The following is a 22,178-nucleotide window of genomic DNA, read 5'->3' on the forward strand; positions in this document are numbered from 1 at the left end:
TGAGGGAGTGTGGCAGTTTGACGCCAACTATCGTAGAGTGTGGTCGTGTCGCTACAGTTCTCTGCGGTGAGTAAAATGTTTTTAAAAACAGCGGCGCTACGCCTCTGTAAATCAAATTAACCCTAACCGCTTGCGCGTTCCGAGATTCAGCGGTGAATGGGACCCCCACCCTGCAACTTGCAGATGTCGCGGAACGCGAAAGGGTTTAAAAGTGTTTCTTCTCCATGTTCTTCATCGTCAGCGGCGGAGCAGGCGAAGAGTGGAGGGGAGAAGAAGAGGAAGAAAGGAGCATCATTCCAAACGGTGTCGTCCCTTCACAGGGTAAGAGAATCTTCATCGCGCCACGCACTACGTCAGCACAGACAGCCAGCACTTCGAGCGCCACTTTACTATTCCAAAGCAACTTGCAGATCCACCAGGCCGGCAAACAGCCAAATGTTGGGGCAACGTTAGTTTACGTCGGACCTAGGAAACCGGAAATAGAGTTCCAAGTCTAGCGAGAAATAGCCATACGATGACAATTTATCTCAGCTCAGACACATCTGCCATTAGCACGGTTGGCTACGTACGGTGCAAAAGAAGCTTAACTTAAATACATCTGTACGTACTGTAATCCATTTATAGAAAAGGTAATAACGGTGATGATCGATGGACACGTTTGGCTAAATGCTCTGCTCTTGTTGAACAGGAGAACTTGAACAAGCTGATGACCAACCTGCGCTTGACGTCTCCCCACTTCGTTCGCTGCATCATCCCCAACGAGTCCAAGACTCCAGGTGCCCATGCCCCAAGCCCTGCCCTCACTGAGAGGCTCCTAGTCCCCAAGCGTCCAGGGTTGCCACCTGTCCTGGGTTTCCCCGGTGGACATCCTGTCAATGAGATCACTCTCCTGGGAAATCCGTCTTCCCTGGAAATTAAAAATTCCCGGTTTGTTCTCAGTTGCGTGCGGGAAATCCCGAGATATACACAGGGACTCCCTTACTCACGAACATTCGACTTGCGAACTTTCAGAGATACGAACAAACCTGTCCTTATGTCAAGTTGCCTGTTTGGACCGAGAGTCGTGAGTTCAACCGCCGCACAATAATTGGCGGTGGTGGTATCTACATTTGCAGAACGTGAAGAACCAGTGGCATCTACATTTGCAGGAGATTATACAACTTTTATAGCCATTCACCCGTGTTTAGTGAGCACACCGTACAACGCGTTTGTAATCGACAGGAGTAAAGTTGGACTTGCGAACAAATCGACTTATGAACAGACCTCTGGAACCTAACTTGTTCGTATATAGAGGAGTTCCTCTATATGTGTAGTGGGTTCAACTGAGTCGCAGACATACTCTTGGAGGCGACACATTTATTTAACACCAACACACGGGGTAACTGCCCCTTCACAGAATAACAACCTATGGTGGTGACCACCAGGCTAGCTACACTAGTTACCACGTGACTGGTGTAGTTACCACGTGACTGGTCTAGCTAGCCACGTGGTGACCACCAGGCTAACTATGCTAATTACACCGTAATTAGCTACAATGGGCCAGGACCAACAGCTCGGGTCCAGGTCCACGTGTTCGAGACTTGTAGAACGTAGAGCGTAGACGAAGGTTTCTTCAGGATGAACGGCAGCTGGTCCCTCTGGGGACCCCGCTTATATCCTCTGCGGCGTGGCCGGCTCCGCCCTTGGCCACGCCCACCTTCCAGAATTCTCGATCAGGATCTCGACCCTGACACGTGACCACCCCTAGCCCCCACCTGGAGGCCCTGTGTAGACTTAACCGGTCACGTGTCCTCTGGGGTCAACCAGAGTGCCACGGCCCTTAGCAACCCCATTTCCATGGCCGACACTCCCACACCCTATCCTGTAGGGGCCGGCACTGCACGCCAAGCGTGGTGCCATCCAGCGCTATCGATCAGCGCTCACCAAGCTCCTCTAGGGCCGGTACTGCACCCACATCCAAGTCTGCGATGTCGTTATATCGCACGCCGCGCCTCTCTCGGGCCGGCATTACACAGTGACATCCACGATGTCGCTACATATGGAACAGATATACGCTCCTGAAAGGGTGTCCGGAAAAAGCGAAATTCCATTTGTTGAATCCTATATTACTGTAAAGTAGAGCCGACACGAGGTTGGGGTGGGAAGTCCCTCCTTTATTCACACCCCCAGCCCACACTGCCCGAGCCCCCCCCCCCCCTCCGATGACCGGGCGGGGGTCAATGAACCCGCCCCCCGCCAAGTAGTGCTTAGGGTTGACGAGCACTTGGGTTGGGATTGATGACCCTGATGGAGGAAATGCCATCAAAGGGAGGATGAGCTAATTCAATTAATAAACCAACCCCAGTGAGAGGGCAGATGGGGGCTCTTTAGCCACGGAAGGTTGTCTCGGACAAGTGACTCCCCAATAAATAATCTGCAGCAAACCCACCACCAGCCGTCCTGGGCTAATTCCACGCCGCTGGATACTGGTGAGCAAGCAGAGAGTGTGTGGGTGGGTGAGGATTCTGCGGAAGCCGTCAACAACCACTTTAATCAACACATGCGCAATGCATCTCTTGCGTACACACATATATGGTGATGATGACTGGGAAAATGTGGCAGCGATCTCCTGAGAAAAGGAGACACGAGACCCGGCGGTGCTTTCCTGGGTTAGCCAGCGTAGTGATGATACAATGAATGCCCCCTGCACCCAGGCATCATGGACCCGTTCCTTGTGCTGCACCAGCTGCGCTGCAACGGCGTGCTGGAGGGGATCCGCATCTGCAGGAAGGGATTCCCCAACAGGGTCCTCTACGCCGAGTTCAAGCACCGGTGAGTACAGGGCCCAGTCTCTTCTTTTTCTTAAACAAAAAAGTTTATAGTTTTGCTTTTTTATAGATTGTAATGATCGTGCCAAGGAGAATGTGATTTTGGGTTGTACTGCGGGTGTGCACAGAGCCAATGCCGTGGTTTGGCGAACGAATGAATGAATAAATTCGCGTGCAAGCGAGTAAAACGCATCGTTCCCTGTGTGGCCATGCTCACGGCGTTCTCCAGGTATCGCATTCTCAACCCAAACGCCATCCCGGAAGATAAGTTTGTTGACAGCCGCAAGGCCTCCGAGAGGCTTCTGGGCACGCTGGACATTGACACCAGCCAGTACAAGTTTGGGCACACCAAGGCGAGTCCTGATGCGGAATGTTGTTCTCAAACCCATCGACGCTTTAAAAAAATTAGGCGGATTTGGTTGCATGAATATTGTGATGACATCTCAAGGTGTCATCAGGGTTGCGAGTTATAACAAGCGTCACATGGTCAAGGGATTCTATGGGTCTCTGTGTGGGTCTTTTGGTCTCTGTGTGGGTCTTTTGGTCTCTGTGTGGGTCTGTCTCGATGTGAGCCTGTGTCTCTATGTGGGTCTGTCGCTTTCTATGTGGGTATGTTGGTCTCTATGCGAGTCTATGGCTCTCTGTCAGTCTATGGGTCTTTGGCTCTCTGATAGTCTATGGGTTTCTAATCTCCATGGCCCTTCTAATCACATCTTCCGTGTCTCTTCTCAACATGTGCCCTCCATTTTAAGCCTCACCTCTCCGTTATCTTTCCTCCCCTCCCTGTAACGGTATTTAAAAAAATATTCCACTGTTGTGTGTCTCACTCGCCTTTTTCACGTCCGCAGGTGTTTTTCAAGGCTGGGTTGCTCGGGCAACTGGAGGAGATGAGGGACGAACGCCTGGCGAAGATATTAACCATGATCCAAGCGAGGGTGCGCGGAATGCTCATGCGGTTGGAGTTCAAGAAGATCATCGACCGAAGGTCAGACACGCGAGCATGGCGACGGGACGCAAGCAAAGTGCTCGCTGACAGAATCTCGCGTTGGCACAGACGGGTGAAGGACATTGCCTACCGTGTGGCCACTGTTCCCGTGAACTTCGCTCATTAACGCCTCCAGCCACGCGGAAGGGACTCGGCCAGCAGACTGTTTCACACACTGTGCGCAGCCGCCACAGGTCACAACAACACACGCACCTCTTATACACTCACCTCACCCACCCACATATCACTCAGTTCAGATAATTATCTGAGAATTATTATTATCATCACTGGTGTTGGCCGAGAGCGGGCATTGAACTCGGGTCACTGGGGTTTGTAGCGCAGTGTGCTAACCATTACGCTACCACTCACCATAATCGCTCACCCACCCACCCCCGCACCCACCCACTCACCAACCTGCCCCGCCCAACTCAATGTCTCCCATTCCACCAGCACTGAGATCCAAGTCTCCGCATTTAGTTTCCGCTCTAATTTTTAGTTCCCTACCTCTCCCCACGAACCCCCTTCAATCTCCCCATAATAACCACCACCACCTTTCCTGTTCCTCTTCATAATCTCTCTCTCTACAGCTACCATTCATCCGTCAACCCAATCCATCCATCATCGTTTTTGCGCTCGTAATTTTTTATTTAAACCCCATTGACGCATCACAGGTTCGCCCATCGCCTCCTCTCATCTATTCTATTCACCTCGTCCTCACCGTCACATTCGTGCACACCGTCGTTAATTCTCCGTTAGAGCGGCCTTGGTCGAGGCGCTACATAAATTACGTTAAGACGAGATTTTCCAATGTTCCGCCACGCCAACAGGGACGCGCTGACCATCATCCAGGCGAACATCAGGGCCTTCATGGCCGTCAAAAACTGGGCCTGGATGAAACTCTTCTTCAAGATCAAGCCGCTGCTGAAGAGCGCCGAGACCGAGAAGGAGATGCAGAACATCAAGGAGGAGTTCCAGAGGCTCAAGGAGCTCTACGCCAAATCGGAGGCGCGGAGGAAGGAGCTGGAGGAGAAGCAAGTCGGCCTCACCCAGGAGAAGAATGACCTCAGCCTCCAACTGCAGGCCGTGCGTCCAGGGTTGATCAGAATCAATGTATTTGTACTGGAGGAATCCGATGAGCGTTACAACGGAAAACGATACAAAAACACGATCAGAATGCAAGGTATAGAGGTCAACAAATCACTTAAAAAATATATTTTACATTTTTTTTTTATCTTACCAATTAAGGCCCACTGAGTTATTAGCTTCTTTTTCAGAAGTGACCTGGCCACAAATGATAGCTCAACGAAGTGGCTTATCACGTGGACATTTATAGCGGCCAAATAATCGAAATACTCGAAACGCATCATTTTTATTCTAAATATGGGGGGGGGGGGGGGAACCCGGAGGACCCGGAGAAAAAAATCCACCGCGAACTTCAATAATACAGCAGGCGTCAGGGTTGGGATCGAACCTCTGCCCTGCACAGCAGGCGGGGAAGATAACGTCACACGACCGTGACGCCCCTGAAATAAATTCATGTATGTTTTGGGGGCGCGCAGCTTGGCCACAAAGTCCCTTTGCTTGAAAAAAAAACATTTCATGTTACGTCTGTCATGGGACCGTTTTTGCCAGTATCAAAGAATGAGAAATAAGAATAGATTTTTAGCCTTTCTGGCAATAAAACAGAGGGTGTTAAGATGTTCAAACACCAAATAGAAACCTTTTGCAAGGAATCAAGTTACTGCATGAACCACACGTACTTGTGGTGAGCATGCAATCAAAACACGTGGCTATGATAATATTTGCATTGTCTTTGAAACTGATTGGCCTACACCAGAGACAGCCTTCTTCATGGCCTAGTCTCACGAGCAGTGGCAGACCAGAGAACGCCAAAAGAGCGAACAATACAAAGCCAATGCACGTACAGATTCGCATTAAACTTCTTCTCGACGGATCCCAACAAGCGGGTGGCTGCGTATTATTCTTCATAATAAAAGGTGTTTGGGTTAGAATAACGACCTCGGCGATTTGTCAGAATCCTGACAAATCGCCTAAATAAGCAGGTTGAGATCACCAGTAAAACGTCGAACTCGCCATCACACCGCCGTGCTGCTGCTGCTGTTCAGTTGTTCAGCACATCGTCTGACGCACCGCAGAGAGAGAGAGCTACGGTCAAAAAATACAACTTCAGCATTCGGAAGAAACCGCAGGCGCGCAGTTCGGCGCGAGTGAACGAGCCACCCCCCCCCTGTCCCGATGACGATCCGCTCTTCCCCGCAGGAGCAAGAGGTGATCGCGGACGCCGAGGAGCGCTGCGACATGCTGATCAAGGCCAAGCAGCAGCTGGAGACGAAGGTGAATGAGCTGACGGAGCGGCTGGAGGAGGAGGAGGAGATGAGCTCGGAGGTGACCTCCAAGAAGCGCAAGCTGGAGGACGAGTGCGCCGAGCTCAAGAAGGACATCGACGACCTGGAGGTCACGCTGGCCAAGGTGGAGAAGGAGAAGCACGCCACGGAGAACAAGGCGAGTGGGCAGCGGGAGGTGGCGTACGGACAACAACGACGACGACGACGACGACGATGATGACGACGACGATTCCAACTTGTAACGAGCTGCCGCGTGCCATTCGCTCGATCTGGTAGAGAGAGAGAGGACGACTCAGAGGGGAGAAGAGGAACCACGGATAATCAGAATCTGTATCGGCACGGGATAAGAACGTTTTTAACAAACAATACAAATACACAATAGTGGTGCAAAGCACAAGAAAGGTAAACAAATGACCCGAAAACAAACATATACAACACTAAAACATCCCCATCCTACCAGGCGAAGCCCACCGAGGCATTCACTTATTTTGCAGAAGCGACCTGGCCGCAAATGATCGCTCGAGACAAAGTGGGTCATCGTGCGGAAAAATCCATAGCAGCAAAGATTAGCGGCGACGATTCCAACTTGTAACGAGACGCTGCAGCCGCCGCCACCACCCGCCATTCGCTCGCTCTCTCATATCAGCTCAACGTAAGTTGTACAGCGCCTTGACCAAGGTCCGTTACATTCGTACGTACCATTGTTAATACTCTGTAATGGTGGAGATGAGGCGAATTAGGATAGATGAGAGCAAGTCGTGGGCGAACCCGTGATGCGTCGATTTAGGCGAAAGCAAAATTGATGAGAGCAAAATGATGATGAATAGATTGGATGGATGGGGCATGCGTGGTTTTATATCTAGACTGAAAACTAATTTCTTTAGGACTGTTTTTTGCATTTAGTTTGTTGTCCCTTCCCCCCGCATCTCCAATTAGCGTGGTGGGCTACGTATGGTGCGAAAGAAGTTCCACACACACACGCACATCATCCGAGAAATAGATTCGTGCAACTCAGCGACGGGCGAGGGCCTCCCCGCACGCGGCGCGGCTCGCGGGGGGTTATTGCGCCGTCCGCAACCACGGCGGTGGTCGGTGCCGTTTGGCGACGGTCGGGCAGCAGGGGACGTGGGAGCGCAGACGCACGGGCGACGTTGACTGCACGGCGCTTGCTGTTCCCGGCATCGCCGTGCAGCAGACTTGCCACAACGTTCACGCACCACGGCGGTCTCCCAATCCGTGCGCTATCCAGGCTCATCCCCCCCCCCCCCCCCCGTCCCATCCTGAGCATTTTCGAGACCATGGCTTAGGCCACGGCGCGTGTCGAGCGATTGCCTCGTGGGGAAATGGAGGACGCTCCAGGAATTGACGGCATCATCGTCGCGCGGCACCGCACAGGTTAAAAACCTCACGGAGGAGATGGCAAACCTGGACGAGGTCATTGCCAAGCTGATCAGGGAGAAGAAGGCCCTGCAAGAGGCCCACCAGCAGACTCTGGATGACCTTCAGGTGGAGGAGGACAAGGTCAACTCCCTGACCAAGGCCAAAGCTAAGCTGGACCAGCAGGTGGATGATGTGAGTATGGGTATTTCAGTTTTATTTTTCATTTTTAAGGTTCTAATAACGTGACATTAGGTGAAGGGGTAAGGGCACAGCCGTGAAAATGTTTTGCTCACGCGATTGCTGGCGGAAGACCCTGCACCTCCAGAGAGGGTATTTGGCCTACTCTTCCATGGGCGGCCAGACACCTCGGAAGAGTTGGAAGTAATCATACTTAAATGCCCGATGAACGCAAAGATGATTTGTATTCATTATTATTATCACCATCATTGTTTTTGGTTCATAAATTGGCGCTAAGATTATGTTGTTTGGCTTTCTGGTTGACGCTTTTGCTTGTTGTTTAAAAGCTTGAAGGGTCGTTGGAGCAGGAGAAGAAGGTCCGCATGGAGCTGGAGAGAGCCAAACGGAAGCTCGAGGGAGACCTCAAGTTGACGCAGGAATCCGTCATGGATCTGGAAAACGACAAACAACAAACGGATGAGAAGCTTAAGAAGTGAGCCTGCCCCAATTGTGCAATGCAACATTTCACGTGGCGAGGCCACGTTAAGTGGTCGCGATCGCGACGGTTTGTCTTGACGGAAACGTTTACCCAGGAGCTTAGGAATTGCATTTCGCATCTTGCTACTTAAGTTGTTGCTGTGCTTCGCCGCACTTAAAATATAATAAGTAATATTGCGTGTGTTAATGTGTTGGACGAATTTGGTGTTGCGTTTCCCCTGCAGGAAAGAATTTGAAATTTCGCAGCTCAACTCAAAGATGGATGACGAGCAAGCCTTGGCTGGGCAGCTGCAGAAGAAGATCAAGGAACTCCAGGTGTCCATTTTGACTCACAATCAATCCTCACAATTATTGAGGCTTGGAACTCGCCACACGAGTTTTTTTGCTCGCTCCCAAAGACAGAGACGCAGAGACTCAGATGCACAGAGAGCCACAGCCGTGCGGCAGCAGCCACACGGCGGTGAGCCGGCGGCGCTACCAAGCATTGCCCAAGCTCTGCGGTTCTCTTTGTACCAAGATGTTTCGAGCTAAATTGAGCGTTCATGCACGTGGGACGAAACCAACAGTGCCCAGGGACAACCCACGCGTGCGAGGGGAGCAACACTCTATCCCCGTACGGATGGAAACAGATGGAGATTAGTCCACTTGCTGTACCGTATACCAGGCGAGGTAGTTAACATCTCCGAGCCACCGTGACGCCCGTAAATTAAAAAAATGTCTCACGTATTCCAAACCTGTGCGTCACCGCCGTGACCCTGGCAAACCGTCTCCTCTCCGTCGACCGCCCCCCCCCGCCCCCCCAAGGCTCGCATCGAGCAGCTGGAGGAGGAGCTGGAGGCGGAGCGGGCGGGGCACGCCAAGGTGGAGAAGCAGCGCTCCGAGGTGGCGCGCGAGCTCGAGGAGCTGCGCGAGCGTCTGGAGGAGGCGGGCGGCGCCAGCGCCCTGCAGCTCGAGGTGGCCAGGAGGCGCGAGGCCGAGTTCCTGAAGCTGCGGCGCGAGCTGGAGGAGGCGGCGCTGTGCCACGAGGCGACGGCGGCGGCGCTGCGCAAGAAGCACGCGGACGGCGCCGCCGAGCTGGGCGAGCAGCTGGACAACCTCCAGCGCGTCAGGCAGAAGCTGGAGAAGGAGAGGAGCGAGCTCAAGATGGAGGTGGACGACCTGACCTCCAACGTCGAGCAGGTCACCAAGGGCAAGGTAAGGATGGCCGTCTCGTCCGCTGTGCTGCGCGCGCGGTCGTGCGTAGGTGCTACCCGCTAACAGCACTTGCCACAGCAGTCTGCTCAGGCGATACGGAGGAGCTTTGTCTTTTGGTACAAACCCGGCGACCCGATTTCGATTCAGGCTCATGGCAACCAACGCCAGTGACGATTATCTGAACCGGTCCTGGGCCTCCGCTCTCGCTCTGTTCTACCGTCTCATTTGTATTGCACGTCTCACCCCTCCCGTCTGGATCGCCGCACGCCGAGCGAAACGAAACTCTAGATTTGAATTATAGATTTGAAGCTTTTGTGACTGCAAGGATTCATACTCTTAGGTTTTTTCGGTAAAGTCACGTAGGTAAAATTTTTTTAATAAAAAAAAACGAAAATCGACAAGAACTAAAAGGCAAACCAAACGGCGGGCACGACGTGCGAGGGGGTGGTACAAGTTCATTTATTAAGTACAGCCCTGTGAGCCATTCGGCTCTTGAATCGGGTGCAACTGCAAACAAACAAAAAACAAAAACATGAACAAAAAACATCTTAAAGTGAATATGTGACTAAGTTCAAACAGAAAATCCAAGAAAAGACAACAAAATATTGCAGAAAAAATCACCGTACACCAACGCCAACAAGAGGAGAGACCCCGAGGCGACGCGCTTCTCTGCGGGCTTGGTGGCGCGCGGCGCGTTTCGCCCCGCAGGCAAACGCGGAGAAGCTTGCCCGCACGTTCGAGGACCAGCTGCACGAGGCCAAAGCGAAGGTGGACGATCTGCAGCGTCAGGTCACGGAGCTCTCCTCGCAGAAAGCCAAACTCGAGACCGAAAACGGTACCACGGCCACTCCGCCCCCCCCCCCCCCCTCGAGTACACTCACTAGGGACAGCACTGGGCTCGAGAACAACGAGAAGGGTAACATCGGCGCTATCGTACTGTGTCTCACGCACGTACGAATGCACGTTGAACTCCTATCGCCGGAGAAGGGCTCATTGCCACCGACGTAAATAAACAGGAGAATTGCGAGCGTCATGGGCGGATAACGATGGTTATTTTGTCTGACGTACTTTTGTATGTGTGTGTATGTTGAACTTCTTCCACACCGTATGTAGTCAAACGTGCTAATCGGAGGTGTGGGGGAAGGACAATAAACTAAACACAAAAGCAGTTCTAAAGAAATGAGTTGTCAATCTAGATTTTAAAGTGCATAGCTCCAGTGGCTTCCTAATAGGGCTCTATATATGATTCAAAGTTTTGCTGGCTGGCTGGGACGGACGGACGCGTTCAAAAGACACACGTGTTATCAGTACATATTTGACTCAATTCACCGACTGGCTGTCCTGACAATTTCGCGTCGGCGGTTATTGCACTCCCCACACGTCAACTTCTATGCACGAAGAGCGTCCAACTGAATGCGTGACCGCATACGTTGACCGAACTAAAAGAATGACTGTGTGAACTCCGCTTTCACTAAAACCCCACATGTCGTCGTCATTGTCGACTGAACTGTGACTCCAACAACAAACGACGATGACGACGATGACGATGATGACGATGATGACGATTGCGTTGACTCCGACCTGCTGCTGCTGCTCTTAACCGCCCGGCCCCCCGACAGGCGAGATGGGCAGACAGCTGGAGGAGAGAGACGCGATGGTGAGCCAGCTGACCAGGGGGAAGTGTTCCTTCACTCAGCAAGTCGAGGAACTCCGGAGGCACCTCGAGGAGGAAATCAAGGTGAGGCATTTAGGTGACGGGGGCGGGGGGGCGACTTGGGGAGGCCTTCATCCAGCAGCGGATCGATCGGTGCTGACGATGACGACGAGGACGATGGCGGTAGCGATGATGGCGGGGACAGGGCCTTTCCTACGATTGCATCGCAGCTATGGAATGTATGGAAATATTTTCAGAACCGTAATATTTATTTTCCAGGAGGAATCCGATGAGCTATGAAGCTCTTTTTTTTTTTTACCAGATTTCCAGGAGGGGCGGGTAGAACTTAGTTCGCACCGTACGTAGCCGACCGTGCTAATCTGAGGAGCATGATCTGCTTGCCCACACGGTCACATTGTTTCATCTGAAATCTATCACACACGCGGGGCAAGGGGCAGGATGGGGGTTTGAGAGAGTTTGAAAATTCCACCCCCCCCCCCCCCCCCGTTTCAAACTTTGCAGCACAACCCCCCATCTCAAGCACACAACGCCGCCGGCACGCGCGACATCCGCTCCACGCACGCCCCGGCGGGCGCTTCGTTAAATCGTCCGTCGCGTTACGACGCCGCCGTGACGTGCGCTATGACCCACGTGACGCGTTCAACCGTGCCCTCGACTTGTTTGACCACTCGCGAAAGCGTGCGGTATCAAGCTGAGTGACGATGATGCATTTCCGCCATCTCCTCGTTCCTCCACTGCCCCCCCCCCGCCCGCCGGCTCGCAGGCCAAGACGGCGCTGGCGCACGCGGTGCAGTCGTCGCGCCACGACTGCGACCTGCTGCGCGAGCAGCACGAGGAGGAGCAGGAGGCCCGGGCGGAGCTCCAGCGAGCGCTGTCCAAGGCCAACGGCGAGGTGGCGCAGTGGAGGACCAAGTACGAGACGGACGTCATCCAGCGCACCGAGGAGCTGGAGGAGGCCAAGTGAGGGCACACATCGTAGGCGCTGCCGGGTGGGGGGGAAGGGGTAGGGGGGGGGCAGGGGGGTAAGGGGGTGGGGGGGGGGCGAGCAGCGGCTCGGGGGATGCCTTCGTCTGGCAGGGTGGCGGGGAATCGACCGAGGCCGATGACGACGACGGCCGCTGTCGTTTCATTTTGTACCCGCCCGCGCGTCCAGGAAGAAGCTCGCCGCCCGACTGCAGGAGGCGGAGGAGGCGGTGGAGGCCGCCAACGCCAAGTGCGCGTCGCTCGAGAAGACCAAGCAGCGTCTGCAGAACGAGCTGGAGGACGTCATGGTGGACGTGGAGCGCTCCAACGCGGTGGCGGCCGCCCTCGACAAGAAGCAGCGCAGCTTCGACAAGTTGCTCGCCGAGTGGAGGCAGAAGCACGAGGAGCGGCGGTGCGAGCTGGAGGGGTCGCAAAAGGAGGCTCGCAGCCTCGGCACGGAGCTCTTCAAGCTGAAGAACGCGTACGAGGAGGCCCTGGACAACCTGGAGACGGTCAAGCGTGAGAACAAGAACCTGCAAGGTGCTGCTGATGATGCTGATGATGATGATGAGGCTGATGATGGTGATGCTAATGTTGGGTGGGGGGGTTTTCGCGGTTGTGCTCTGCGTCTCTGCGATGCGGCGTGTAATTCTGGCCGTAACCGCCACTCGATGTTGTTGCTGATGTCGATCGGCGCGATGTCCGACGGTTCGCTTCACAATCGAGGGGAAAGAAAGCAAGCTCTCCTCGATTCGCGTTCCCGAAGAAGCTTCCGGCGCGGTAAGACCCGGAAAGGTCACCACAGAGCCATAAGACGAAGCCAATGTTCGCTGCACGACAGTCGAACGGAATTTTTGGTGACATTCTCAATTCTGGACGGCAGGAAGATTCAGTGCAGAACCAAATTGAATTTGATGGTGGCTGGTTTATTTTGTTATGAAAAAAAAAATCCTTCTGGGTTGAGACCATCAACGCGGCTACACGCGACCACCCGGGTTTAAATCGCTGGCGGCTGGCTACCATTTGGACATCCGTGAAAAAGAGCTTTACAGCTCATCAGATTCCTCCAGGATATAAATATATAAATAATCGGATTCCCGATTCTTTGCCGAGGGCCTCGGCGGTGGGCCCCGCTCAGCGCCCTGACCTCCCACGGTGCCACGTGGTCACCCACTGTTAATTAAAGTTTGGTATTAGTCACGCGTGCAAATCACATTTCTGTGGCTTTAAGAAAAGCATTGCCCCTTACGCGAACATGTGTTTGATATTTGAAAGCCCCTTTCATGGGAGCGAGCGAATGAGGCGCTTTGAGCCGCGAGTCTTTGTTTGTTTATAGAGGAGATTGGAGACCTCACGGAGCAGCTTGGGGAACTCGGAAAGAACATTCACGAATTGGAGAAGATGAAAAAACAAACAGAGCAAGAAAAGTTGGATGTCCAAGCAGCGCTGGAAGAGGCAGAGGTGATGCGGAATAAGAATAATCATCCTCATCATCGCGGTCATCGTTCTCATCACAACTAGGAGCATCTCAATCATCATCAGCAGCAGCAGCAGCGTTATTATTACCTGCAGCATTATCACCAGGATCTTCACGACCACAATTAAATACAAATTAATTCATGACAATAATTTACAGCACTCACTCCACTGTTGGACAATGGAAATCCTTCGCCTCGTTGATCACGGGGGTTCTCTGAGCATACTTCACCACGCCGGTCAGTGGCGGGTTGGTATTAATCGGCACGATGTTCATCGCGCGGTGTGCTAACACCAGCGTACCACAACAACATTGGCAGCAAGTCGCAACCCCCGATGAGCACGGTTGGCTACATACGGTGCGACAGAAGTTCAACGTGCATAAATACGCATCAATAACGAACGTCAGTAGGTGCGGCCCCGTCCCGAGTCCGCACCAACATCGATGTCGGCATTTGTAACATAACGCGACCAAAGGTCCTCGTTTGGCCACGACGCAATCTCGGTTGTAGAAAGTTGTTTTCCCATAGTGTCCCCTCTCTCCCACCATCCCCCCTCTTCATCATCAACAACAACGACCGACCGGGGGCTGTTGCGTGCCCCTCCCCAGGGCGCTCTCGAACACGAGGAGGGCAAGAGCCTGCGTCTGCAGCTGGAGCTGAACCAGGTGAAGGGCGACGTCGACCGGAAGATCGCCGAGAAGGAGGAGGAGATCGAAAACCTGAGGTGTCGGCGTTCGTCAAAAGATAAATATCTATAGGCCGACCTGACGATATGGAGCGGGATAAATGTTACATTTCGATTTAAAGCTTTCGTGACTGCAGGGATTCATCTTCTTGGTTCTTTCGGTAAAGTCACGTAGAAGGGAAATAATAAAATAATAAAAATATAACATAATCAAATAATTCTCACGACGTTTCGGGCACAACTCAAGCAGCCGTCCTCAGGTGAAGATCAGGGCTGTCGGAAAGGAGGATAAACGTTTATTGCCTCTGGTCCAACTCCGCTGAGAGAATTATTACAAAGAAACCCACAGACGAGGACTTCGATAAAATCTTAACGGGGCGTTCGAATTACGGTGGTTGTCGGTGACTGACGGTGCCCAACGGCGATGATGTCGTATGGACGAACAGCAACACGTCACATTGTGATGCTAACTTTTGACACCCAGTGAAACGCTTCCAGGAGATAAGGAGTTCATTTCAGTGAGCAGCTGTTCACTCGATGTTTTACTGTTTGTTCACCACATTCGAAATGTAATGTACCTCCAATAAGCAACGTTAGGCTACGTACAGTGCGAAAGAGGTTCAACACACGTAATAGCATGGTTGGCTACAAAGACAAAGATTGCCCCTTGTAGCCTCAACAGACCGTTGGGGCAAGTGCTGTTAGCGAGCAGCACCTATGAAGGCCAGCACGACACACGATGGAGTGGGTGGCCAGCACCACGCCTGACTGCCTTTGTCTCCCGAGTGGCGATGTTTACACACCGCACCAGGTACTCATTTGAGGTTGAGTCGACCTAGAGGAGGCCCAGGACCGGTTCAAATAATCCTCACCGGCGAGCGGGAATCGCTGGGTTCGTAGTGCAGCGCGCGCTAACCGCTCCCCTACCACGGTGCGGTCTCCCCGCAGACGCAACCACCAAAGGGCGGTGGAGGCCATGCAGGCGGCGATGGATGCGGAGGCGAAGGTCAAGCACGAGGCGGTGCGCCTCAAGAAGAAGATGGAGGGGGACCTGAACGAGATGGAGATCCACCTCGACCACGCCAACCGCCAGGCCGTCGAGCTGCAGAAGCTCACGCGTGCCCTGCAGGGACAGCTGAAGGTAACGGCGGCGGTCGGGAGGCGGGGGAGCGGAGTTGAGCCTGGCTAGCGCTGGGGATGGGCGACCGTGACTGTAGGGCAGGCTATAGGCAGCACGGTCAAACGTGGTTTAAGTGAACTCACACGGCACGTGGACACAAAAGGGCTGTACATGAGAACAACCGCCCCCTCCCCGCCTCCACCGATCGGGAGTTGAACTCGGCACGGCACCTCGAGGGCTTTTATTCACTTGACCCACACAATCCCCTCCCACGCTCCCCACAACTATGCGGGGGGGTAGGTAGGGCCTTCGTCCAGCAGCGGATTGACGCAACAGGGGCCGAGTCTTCCAGCTACGACCGATGTGGACGTAGAGCAGTGGCCATCGTTTTACGTGGAGGTGCTCGAGCCGGATGATTGCGTCACGAGTAGCGGAGTCGCGCATCGCTCCGATGATCTTTTGGACTTGTAAAGCGCACATTATTCGAGAGAGGAGGCGACGACTCAGGAAGCACGAGGAACAACGGATAAAGCAGGAACGGCAGCGATTTCTCAAGCTCTGTTTAACACGTAAGCTTTGCCGACCAATATTATCCATAAGAGGTTTTTTTTTGGTTAGATCGCGTAAATATAAATGTGTCGTTAAACCTCGAATTGTAAATATAAGTGTCGTGGTTTTGGTCTCCAAAACACTGGTGTATTGTATTAGTAACGAATTGGCATGTTTATTTTACGTGATAAACATTTTAAATTGGCTGTGTTGGGTGGTGGCGGGTTTAATGACACGTTTATATTTACGTGATCTAACCGAAAAAAACCTATGGATTCTCAAGCTCTGCGGTCCTCTGTATATTAAGTTGTTATAGGCCTCCTTCAAATGTATGTATCGGGCATCGAGTCGTAAAACGTTCCATGGTCAGTTCTGGGTGTGCGACCACAGTCGTCACAGACTGCTGGAGAGTTTTTAAATAATCCGCATCATTTGCTGCCACGGTCCGTGCGGTGGATGCGGTTCAGGGGTTGCGGCAGAGGTCGCAACCGGGTACCCGATACCCGTATCCTACCCGATACCCGGCTACCCGTACCCGGCCGGGTACGGGTACCAGTTTGCGACCCTGGTGCGGCCGGGTACGGGTACGGGTAGACCGTGAGTTACTGGTGAGTAACCGTTTGTCACTCATTTCCCAACGTCTTGTCTCTTCTCACAATTCAAGTTCCTAGAATCAACCCACCCGCGCCTGCAACATGGCTTCGATACCCGTACCATACCCGTACCCAGCCGGGTACGGGTAGGGTACGGGTACGGCCGGGTACGGGTACCCGTTTGCGACCCTGGTGCTGCCGGGTATGGGTACGGGTAAGGAATCAAAACCCGTTTGCGACCTCTGGGTTGGGGCCCCATGAGCTTCAGGCCGGGGGAGATCGACGCCCAGGGATCTCCTGCGTCGCCTGGACTCTCACGAGGGGGGCGGCGTTGGCGGTGACGGCGGCCGTGGCGGTTCCGCACGTGCAGGAGCTGCAAGTGCAGCTGGACGACGCGCTGCGGGAGGGCGAGGACTACAAGGAGCAGGCGGCGGCCGTGGAGCGGCGCAGCGCCCTGCTGGTGGCCGAGCTGGAGGAGCTGCGCTCGGCGCTCGACCAGACGGAGCGAGGGCGCCGCCTCGCCGAGCAGGAGCTCCTGGAGGCCACCGAGCGCGTCAACCTCCTCCACTCGCAGGTGCCGGCACGCCCACCTCCCACCCCCCAACCCCTGCCCCCCCCAACTCCCAACCCCCCACCCCCCACCCTCCACCCTCCACCCTCCACTCCCCACCCCCCACCCCCCACCCCCAACCCTCCACCCCCCACCCCCAACTCCCCACCGCCCACCCCCCACCCCCCACTCCCCACCCCCCACCCCCCACCCCCAACCATCCACCCCCACCCCCCACCCCCCACCCCCCACCCCCCACTCCCCACCCCCCACCCTCCACTCCCCACCCCCCACCCCCCACTCCCCACCCTCCACTCCCCACTCCTCTATTTAATACTTTTTATTTACTTTACTTTTATTATAACCTATTTTTGCGGTGTTATTATAGTAATTGTCACGGTTTTTAAACAGCGCATTTACATACTTATTTCATTAAGGTAATTCATAGAAAGAAAAAAGAAAGGATTTGCCAAGGCCAATATCGCAATCCGCCAAATTTGCCGTTCACGAGCACTGCGCATGTCTCCGGCCCGCAGAACACGTCCCTGATAGGCCAGAAGAGGAAGCTGGAGACGGACGCCTCTCAGCTGCAGGGCGAGCTCGAGGAGGCCATCCAGGAGTGTCGCAACGCCGAGGACAGGGCCCACAAGGCCATCACGGACGTGAGTGCCCCCCCAAAACACCACACCCCCCGCCCCCACCGCTTCACGCGACGAGCATTGTTTGCTCTTAAATTGTCTCGGTCGTCGGTTTCATCACCGTCGTGTTCATCGGCGTCGAGTCAGGAGACGGAAAGTCCGTTTTGGGGGTTTGTCGCTGGGCGCACGAATCCCCTTCGTGGAAGCGGACGTAACAGAGCTACCTCTGGGCGCCACGGTGGTGAGATGTTAACTCCCTCGCCTGGTATGCAGGAGGTCGTGGGTTTGATCCCAAGCCGGACGCCTGCTGCTGTATATTTGGAGTTTGCGTGTCTCTCTCTCTCCCGGCGGTTGTGTGGATTTTTCTCCGTGTCCTCCGGTTTTTCCCTCCACATTTAGGATCAACATCACGTGTTTAGAGTATGTGGCTGCTGCTCTACCTTTCCACATGATGATACATTAATTTCGTTGAGCTATCATTTGTGATAGCCAGGTCGCTTCTGAAAAAGAGCTACATAGCTCAGTGGGGTCTTACCTGATGGAAAAAATAAAATAAAAAGTAACCTCTGGTCCAAAAACTAAACTGGGCAGCATCTACTCACCTGCTCTGCAATATGAGAGTGATGTTCCATCGCGCGATGGTTGAAAGGGATTTGTATTTAATTCAGAGTGCTGGAACTTAACCAAATTTAATGCGATGGGCCCCGTTTGCTCGGTAACTGGGGGAGGTCTGCGCTTGACATTGTGACGTCACTGTGACGTTGCTGCGACGTCGCGTGACGACGGTCCGTGGGCAGGCATCGATGATGGCCGAGGAGCTGAAGAAGGAGCAGGACACGAGCGCTCACCTGGAGCGCATGAAGAGGAACGCGGAGCAGACGCTGAAGGACCTGCAGCACCGGCTGGAGGAGGCCGAGCAGGTCGCGCTCAAGGGCGGCAGGAAGCAGATCCAGAAGCTGGAGGGCAGGGTGAGACTGAGGGTCGGGCGGCGGTGGTGACGGCGGCGGCGGCCGAATCCACACACGATGTATATGTGCGGATCAGAAAGGCTTCCGCGCGACAGCGTTTTTGATGAGCGACGCGTCGTGTCGAGCGACTGGCCGACTGACTGGTAATGGATGGCCTGCGTCAAGGAATGCCTTGTCACTTAACTAGTGACTAGGACTAGGCCTACCTCATCCATAATATACTCGTGGGTAGTAGCAGGAATACCCCAAATGTTTAACTGTCAACCTCCACCACCCGACAGATCCAATGAAAAATAAAGTCATCGCGTGGACAAATTTGCCAATCGGATTTGGTTCATCAGTGAAACCGGACGAGGAATGCTGAAGAGCAGGCGACGTTTCCACCGCCGTTCTGCGCGATGTTTCGCTGGAGATTGCCTTCTAGGATCATCATCATCGGGATATTAAATGAGAAGCTCAGCCCTCGCGACGACCTTCATAGGCGCTTACCGACAGCCGCTCTCCATCCCACAGGTGCGGGAGCTGGACAATGAGCTGGAGATGGAGCAGAGGAAAGGGGCCGAAGCCCTGAAGGGGTTCCGGAAGTACGAGCGTCGGATGAAGGAGCTCACCTACCAGGTACTTGCCCTCGTCACCATGGGCACAGCCGCCGCGGGGATTCTGGGGTGGGTGGGGGGTGGGTCCGGACACCCCCAAATACAAAGATCCCCCATATAGTCTGTAACAGACTGTTGGGGCAAGTGCTGTTAGTGAGCGCCTATGAAGGCCGGCACGGCACACGAGGGGGTGGGTGGCCAGCACGACGCCCAACTCCCGTTGTCTCCCCAGTGGCGATGATTAAACACTGCACTAGGTACTCATTTGAGGCTGAGTCGACCGAGGGGAGGCCCAGGACCGGTTCAAATAATCGTCACTGGTGTTGTCCGTGAGCAGGATTCGAACTCGGAGTGCCAGGTTCGTAGCGCAGCGTAGCGCTTACCGCTACACCACCATCCCCCGCCACAGACAAAATTCACAAGCATTTGAGTCCGCGTATTTTTCCCCCTCTCCTTTCGAATGAGTCTATTGAGATTATAGAAGCTTTAAAATAAGGTGTTTTCTGCAATCAATATATATTAGTGGAGTATCTAGAAACGGATCACCCTGTACATTTCATTATAATCACGACCCTGTTGCCGATTAAATCACCGACACAATGTCCAATTTAAGGCTGAAGAGGACCGGAAAAACTTGTCACGAATGCAAGGCCTCATCGAAAAACTGCAGCTGAAAGTGAAAAGCTACAAGCGGCATTCCGAAGAAGCTGTGAGTACCTTGTGCAGAGATGCTCCCCACCCGACCTCTCATGAGACACTCACCACTCGCCTGACCCCCAACGCATTTTGACCCTCGCTAAATTAAATGCCACACACTACGCTCTTCTCACGAGTGTAATACTTCATGATATTTCGATCCCTAGCCAGGATTTTTCCATTGTGCATAATTCTTCGTTCGTAACATTTCCCGACGTTTGTTCTACGCAACGCCTGTGAACCCTCCCTTCTCCCATGTAACGCGCTGGCTGCCGTCGTACCGGCCGGTTCTATGCGAACCCCCGTAAACCCTCCACCTCCCCCGCTCCCGTGTAACGTTTCCTGCTGCCATCTCAGTCGTTTTGTCTGGGCCGCCGTTTGGGGAGCAAATAAATAACCATCCCGAGCCCGGGTGGGCCTCGCGTGAAACCGAGCGGCCGGCCCCTCTGTGTGTTCGTGTGCCGCGTTGGCTGCGTCTCCAGGAGGAGATCGCCAACAGCAACTTGTCCAAGTATCGGAAGCTGCAGCACGAGCTGGACGACGCGGCGGAGCGAGCCGACATGGCAGAGACGCAGGTCAACAAGATTCGCAGCAAATCGCGAGACGTGGTCACGAAGGTGAGCCCACACCTGAGTTGAGGTTGTTTTGTTCTTACAGTAACAGGGACTCCTCTACTAAACGGGCGAGTTAGGTTCCAGAGGTCTGTTCGTAGGTCGATTTGGTCGTGAGTCCAACTTGACTCCCGTCGACTCCAAACATGTTGTACGGCGTGTACACTAAACATGGGGAATGGCTTTAACAGTTGAATAATCTCCTGTAGATGCCACTGGTTCTTCATGTTACGCAGATGGAGATGCCACTGGTTCTCCACGTTCTACAGATGTAGATGCCAATGGTTCTTCTTCACGTTCTGCAGATGTAGATGCCACTGGTTCTTCATATTCTGCAGATGTAGATGCCACTGGTTCTCCACGTTCTACAGATGTAGATGCTACTGCTTCTTCACGTTCTGCAGATGTAGATGCCACTGGTTCTCCACGTTCTACAGATGTAGATGCTACTGGTGCTTCACGTTCTGCAGATGTAGATACCACCACCGCCATCTATTGCATGTCGGTTGCAACTTAAGACTCTTGGTCTGAACAGGCAACTGGACATATGGACAGGTTTGTTCGTATCTCTGAAAGTTCGTAAGTCATATGTTCGTAACTTGAGGAGTCCCTGAAATAATATGGTGAAAATGATTTGAGAATACTGCAGTGGTGTGTTATGGTTTAGCATACCGGACTTGAAATGGAGTGTACGGGTCTCTCCTTTCCGATGCAACTAAATGCATCCGCGGGGTAAACGGCGAGCGCTCGTTTGTACTTCAGAATCAGAATATATATCAATCCGATCAGCTATGAGCGTCTTTTTCACCAGATGTCCAGTAGGAACATCTGTGACTTCTTACACGAAGCACACGTCCTGCTGTGCCGGCAGAGTTAGGCATGGTTTCAATATGAGTTGTATCTATCTGGGGAGATTTACGTAATCATCCGCATAACAAGTTTTTAGGGAATGTTATGGTGGGCACATGCAACTTGCAATCCAGAGGTCGCAAATGTTTTTTTCTAAATGTAAAACCAAACCGAATTCTTTCCTCGTCCCCCAACCCCTGTTCTTCAGAAACACGACGAGTAAAGAGTGACCAGTGGCTCCAAGCAAGCGGGGGTGGGGGGGGGCTACATTCAAAGAAAGCCTCCCGTCCGTCCAATTCTTGACAACGACGTCCCCACGTCTCCATTACCACCGGGGCAGTTCCATAAAAAATAAAAATTCTTATCGGTCAACGACCTCAGTCAATAACAAGAATATTTTAAGACGACGTAAAAACAAAAAAATACTCCAAAAAGCAATTTCGTCTCAGTACGTCCGACGCCCATTTTTCAAACATCTCTCTCGTATCAAAAAAGGCGGACACAATTATCTCCGAGTCCTAATTGTTCGACACATCTTAGCCAAAGTGAAAAAGCCACTTAATGATTATACTAACAGATACTCGATTTTTTTTATACGTTTAAAACGTACGTCCGAGACCTCGTGACTGCCAAGTGACAAGGGGGTCAAATCGGTAAAGGTAAAGCGATTTGACCGTATCGGCAAAATATGAATCTGGCCCTGGTGTGTGTGTGTTTGTCTCTGGCTGCTACAGTACTGTAGTTAGAGGACCCGCTATTATGCACGGTTTCACAAACAGAACGCTCAAGAGTAGTCAAGC

At 53.2% G+C, this 22,178-nt stretch overlaps 1 protein-coding gene across 1 annotated transcript in view; it reads left to right on the forward strand.

Moving 5' to 3' along the window:
* Positions 1 to 21,856, forward strand: part of LOC144949589 (myosin-7-like) — a 41,669-nt gene extending 19,813 nt beyond the window's left edge. Inside the window, exons 17-41 of the mRNA XM_078879543.1 lie at positions 242 to 321; positions 689 to 776; positions 2,694 to 2,811; positions 3,037 to 3,160; positions 3,656 to 3,792; positions 4,620 to 4,875; positions 6,073 to 6,315; positions 7,554 to 7,730; positions 8,063 to 8,208; positions 8,438 to 8,528; positions 9,018 to 9,407; positions 10,116 to 10,242; positions 11,027 to 11,145; positions 11,846 to 12,042; positions 12,236 to 12,585; positions 13,382 to 13,506; positions 14,132 to 14,247; positions 15,157 to 15,349; positions 16,841 to 17,044; positions 17,557 to 17,682; positions 18,456 to 18,626; positions 19,140 to 19,244; positions 19,836 to 19,931; positions 20,401 to 20,535; positions 21,587 to 21,856. Coding sequence (XP_078735669.1) covers positions 242 to 321; positions 689 to 776; positions 2,694 to 2,811; positions 3,037 to 3,160; positions 3,656 to 3,792; positions 4,620 to 4,875; positions 6,073 to 6,315; positions 7,554 to 7,730; positions 8,063 to 8,208; positions 8,438 to 8,528; positions 9,018 to 9,407; positions 10,116 to 10,242; positions 11,027 to 11,145; positions 11,846 to 12,042; positions 12,236 to 12,585; positions 13,382 to 13,506; positions 14,132 to 14,247; positions 15,157 to 15,349; positions 16,841 to 17,044; positions 17,557 to 17,682; positions 18,456 to 18,626; positions 19,140 to 19,244; positions 19,836 to 19,931; positions 20,401 to 20,535; positions 21,587 to 21,601 — 3,929 coding nt within the window. The 3' untranslated portion in view covers positions 21,602 to 21,856. The remainder of the gene's footprint in view (positions 1 to 241; positions 322 to 688; positions 777 to 2,693; positions 2,812 to 3,036; positions 3,161 to 3,655; positions 3,793 to 4,619; positions 4,876 to 6,072; positions 6,316 to 7,553; positions 7,731 to 8,062; positions 8,209 to 8,437; positions 8,529 to 9,017; positions 9,408 to 10,115; positions 10,243 to 11,026; positions 11,146 to 11,845; positions 12,043 to 12,235; positions 12,586 to 13,381; positions 13,507 to 14,131; positions 14,248 to 15,156; positions 15,350 to 16,840; positions 17,045 to 17,556; positions 17,683 to 18,455; positions 18,627 to 19,139; positions 19,245 to 19,835; positions 19,932 to 20,400; positions 20,536 to 21,586) is intronic.
* Positions 21,857 to 22,178: the final 322 nt, after the last annotated feature.

The sequence above is a fragment of the Lampetra fluviatilis genome, chromosome 54 (genome assembly GCF_964198595.1).
Source record: "Lampetra fluviatilis chromosome 54, kcLamFluv1.1, whole genome shotgun sequence".
In the NCBI taxonomy this organism is placed as follows: Eukaryota; Metazoa; Chordata; class Hyperoartia; order Petromyzontiformes; family Petromyzontidae; genus Lampetra; species Lampetra fluviatilis.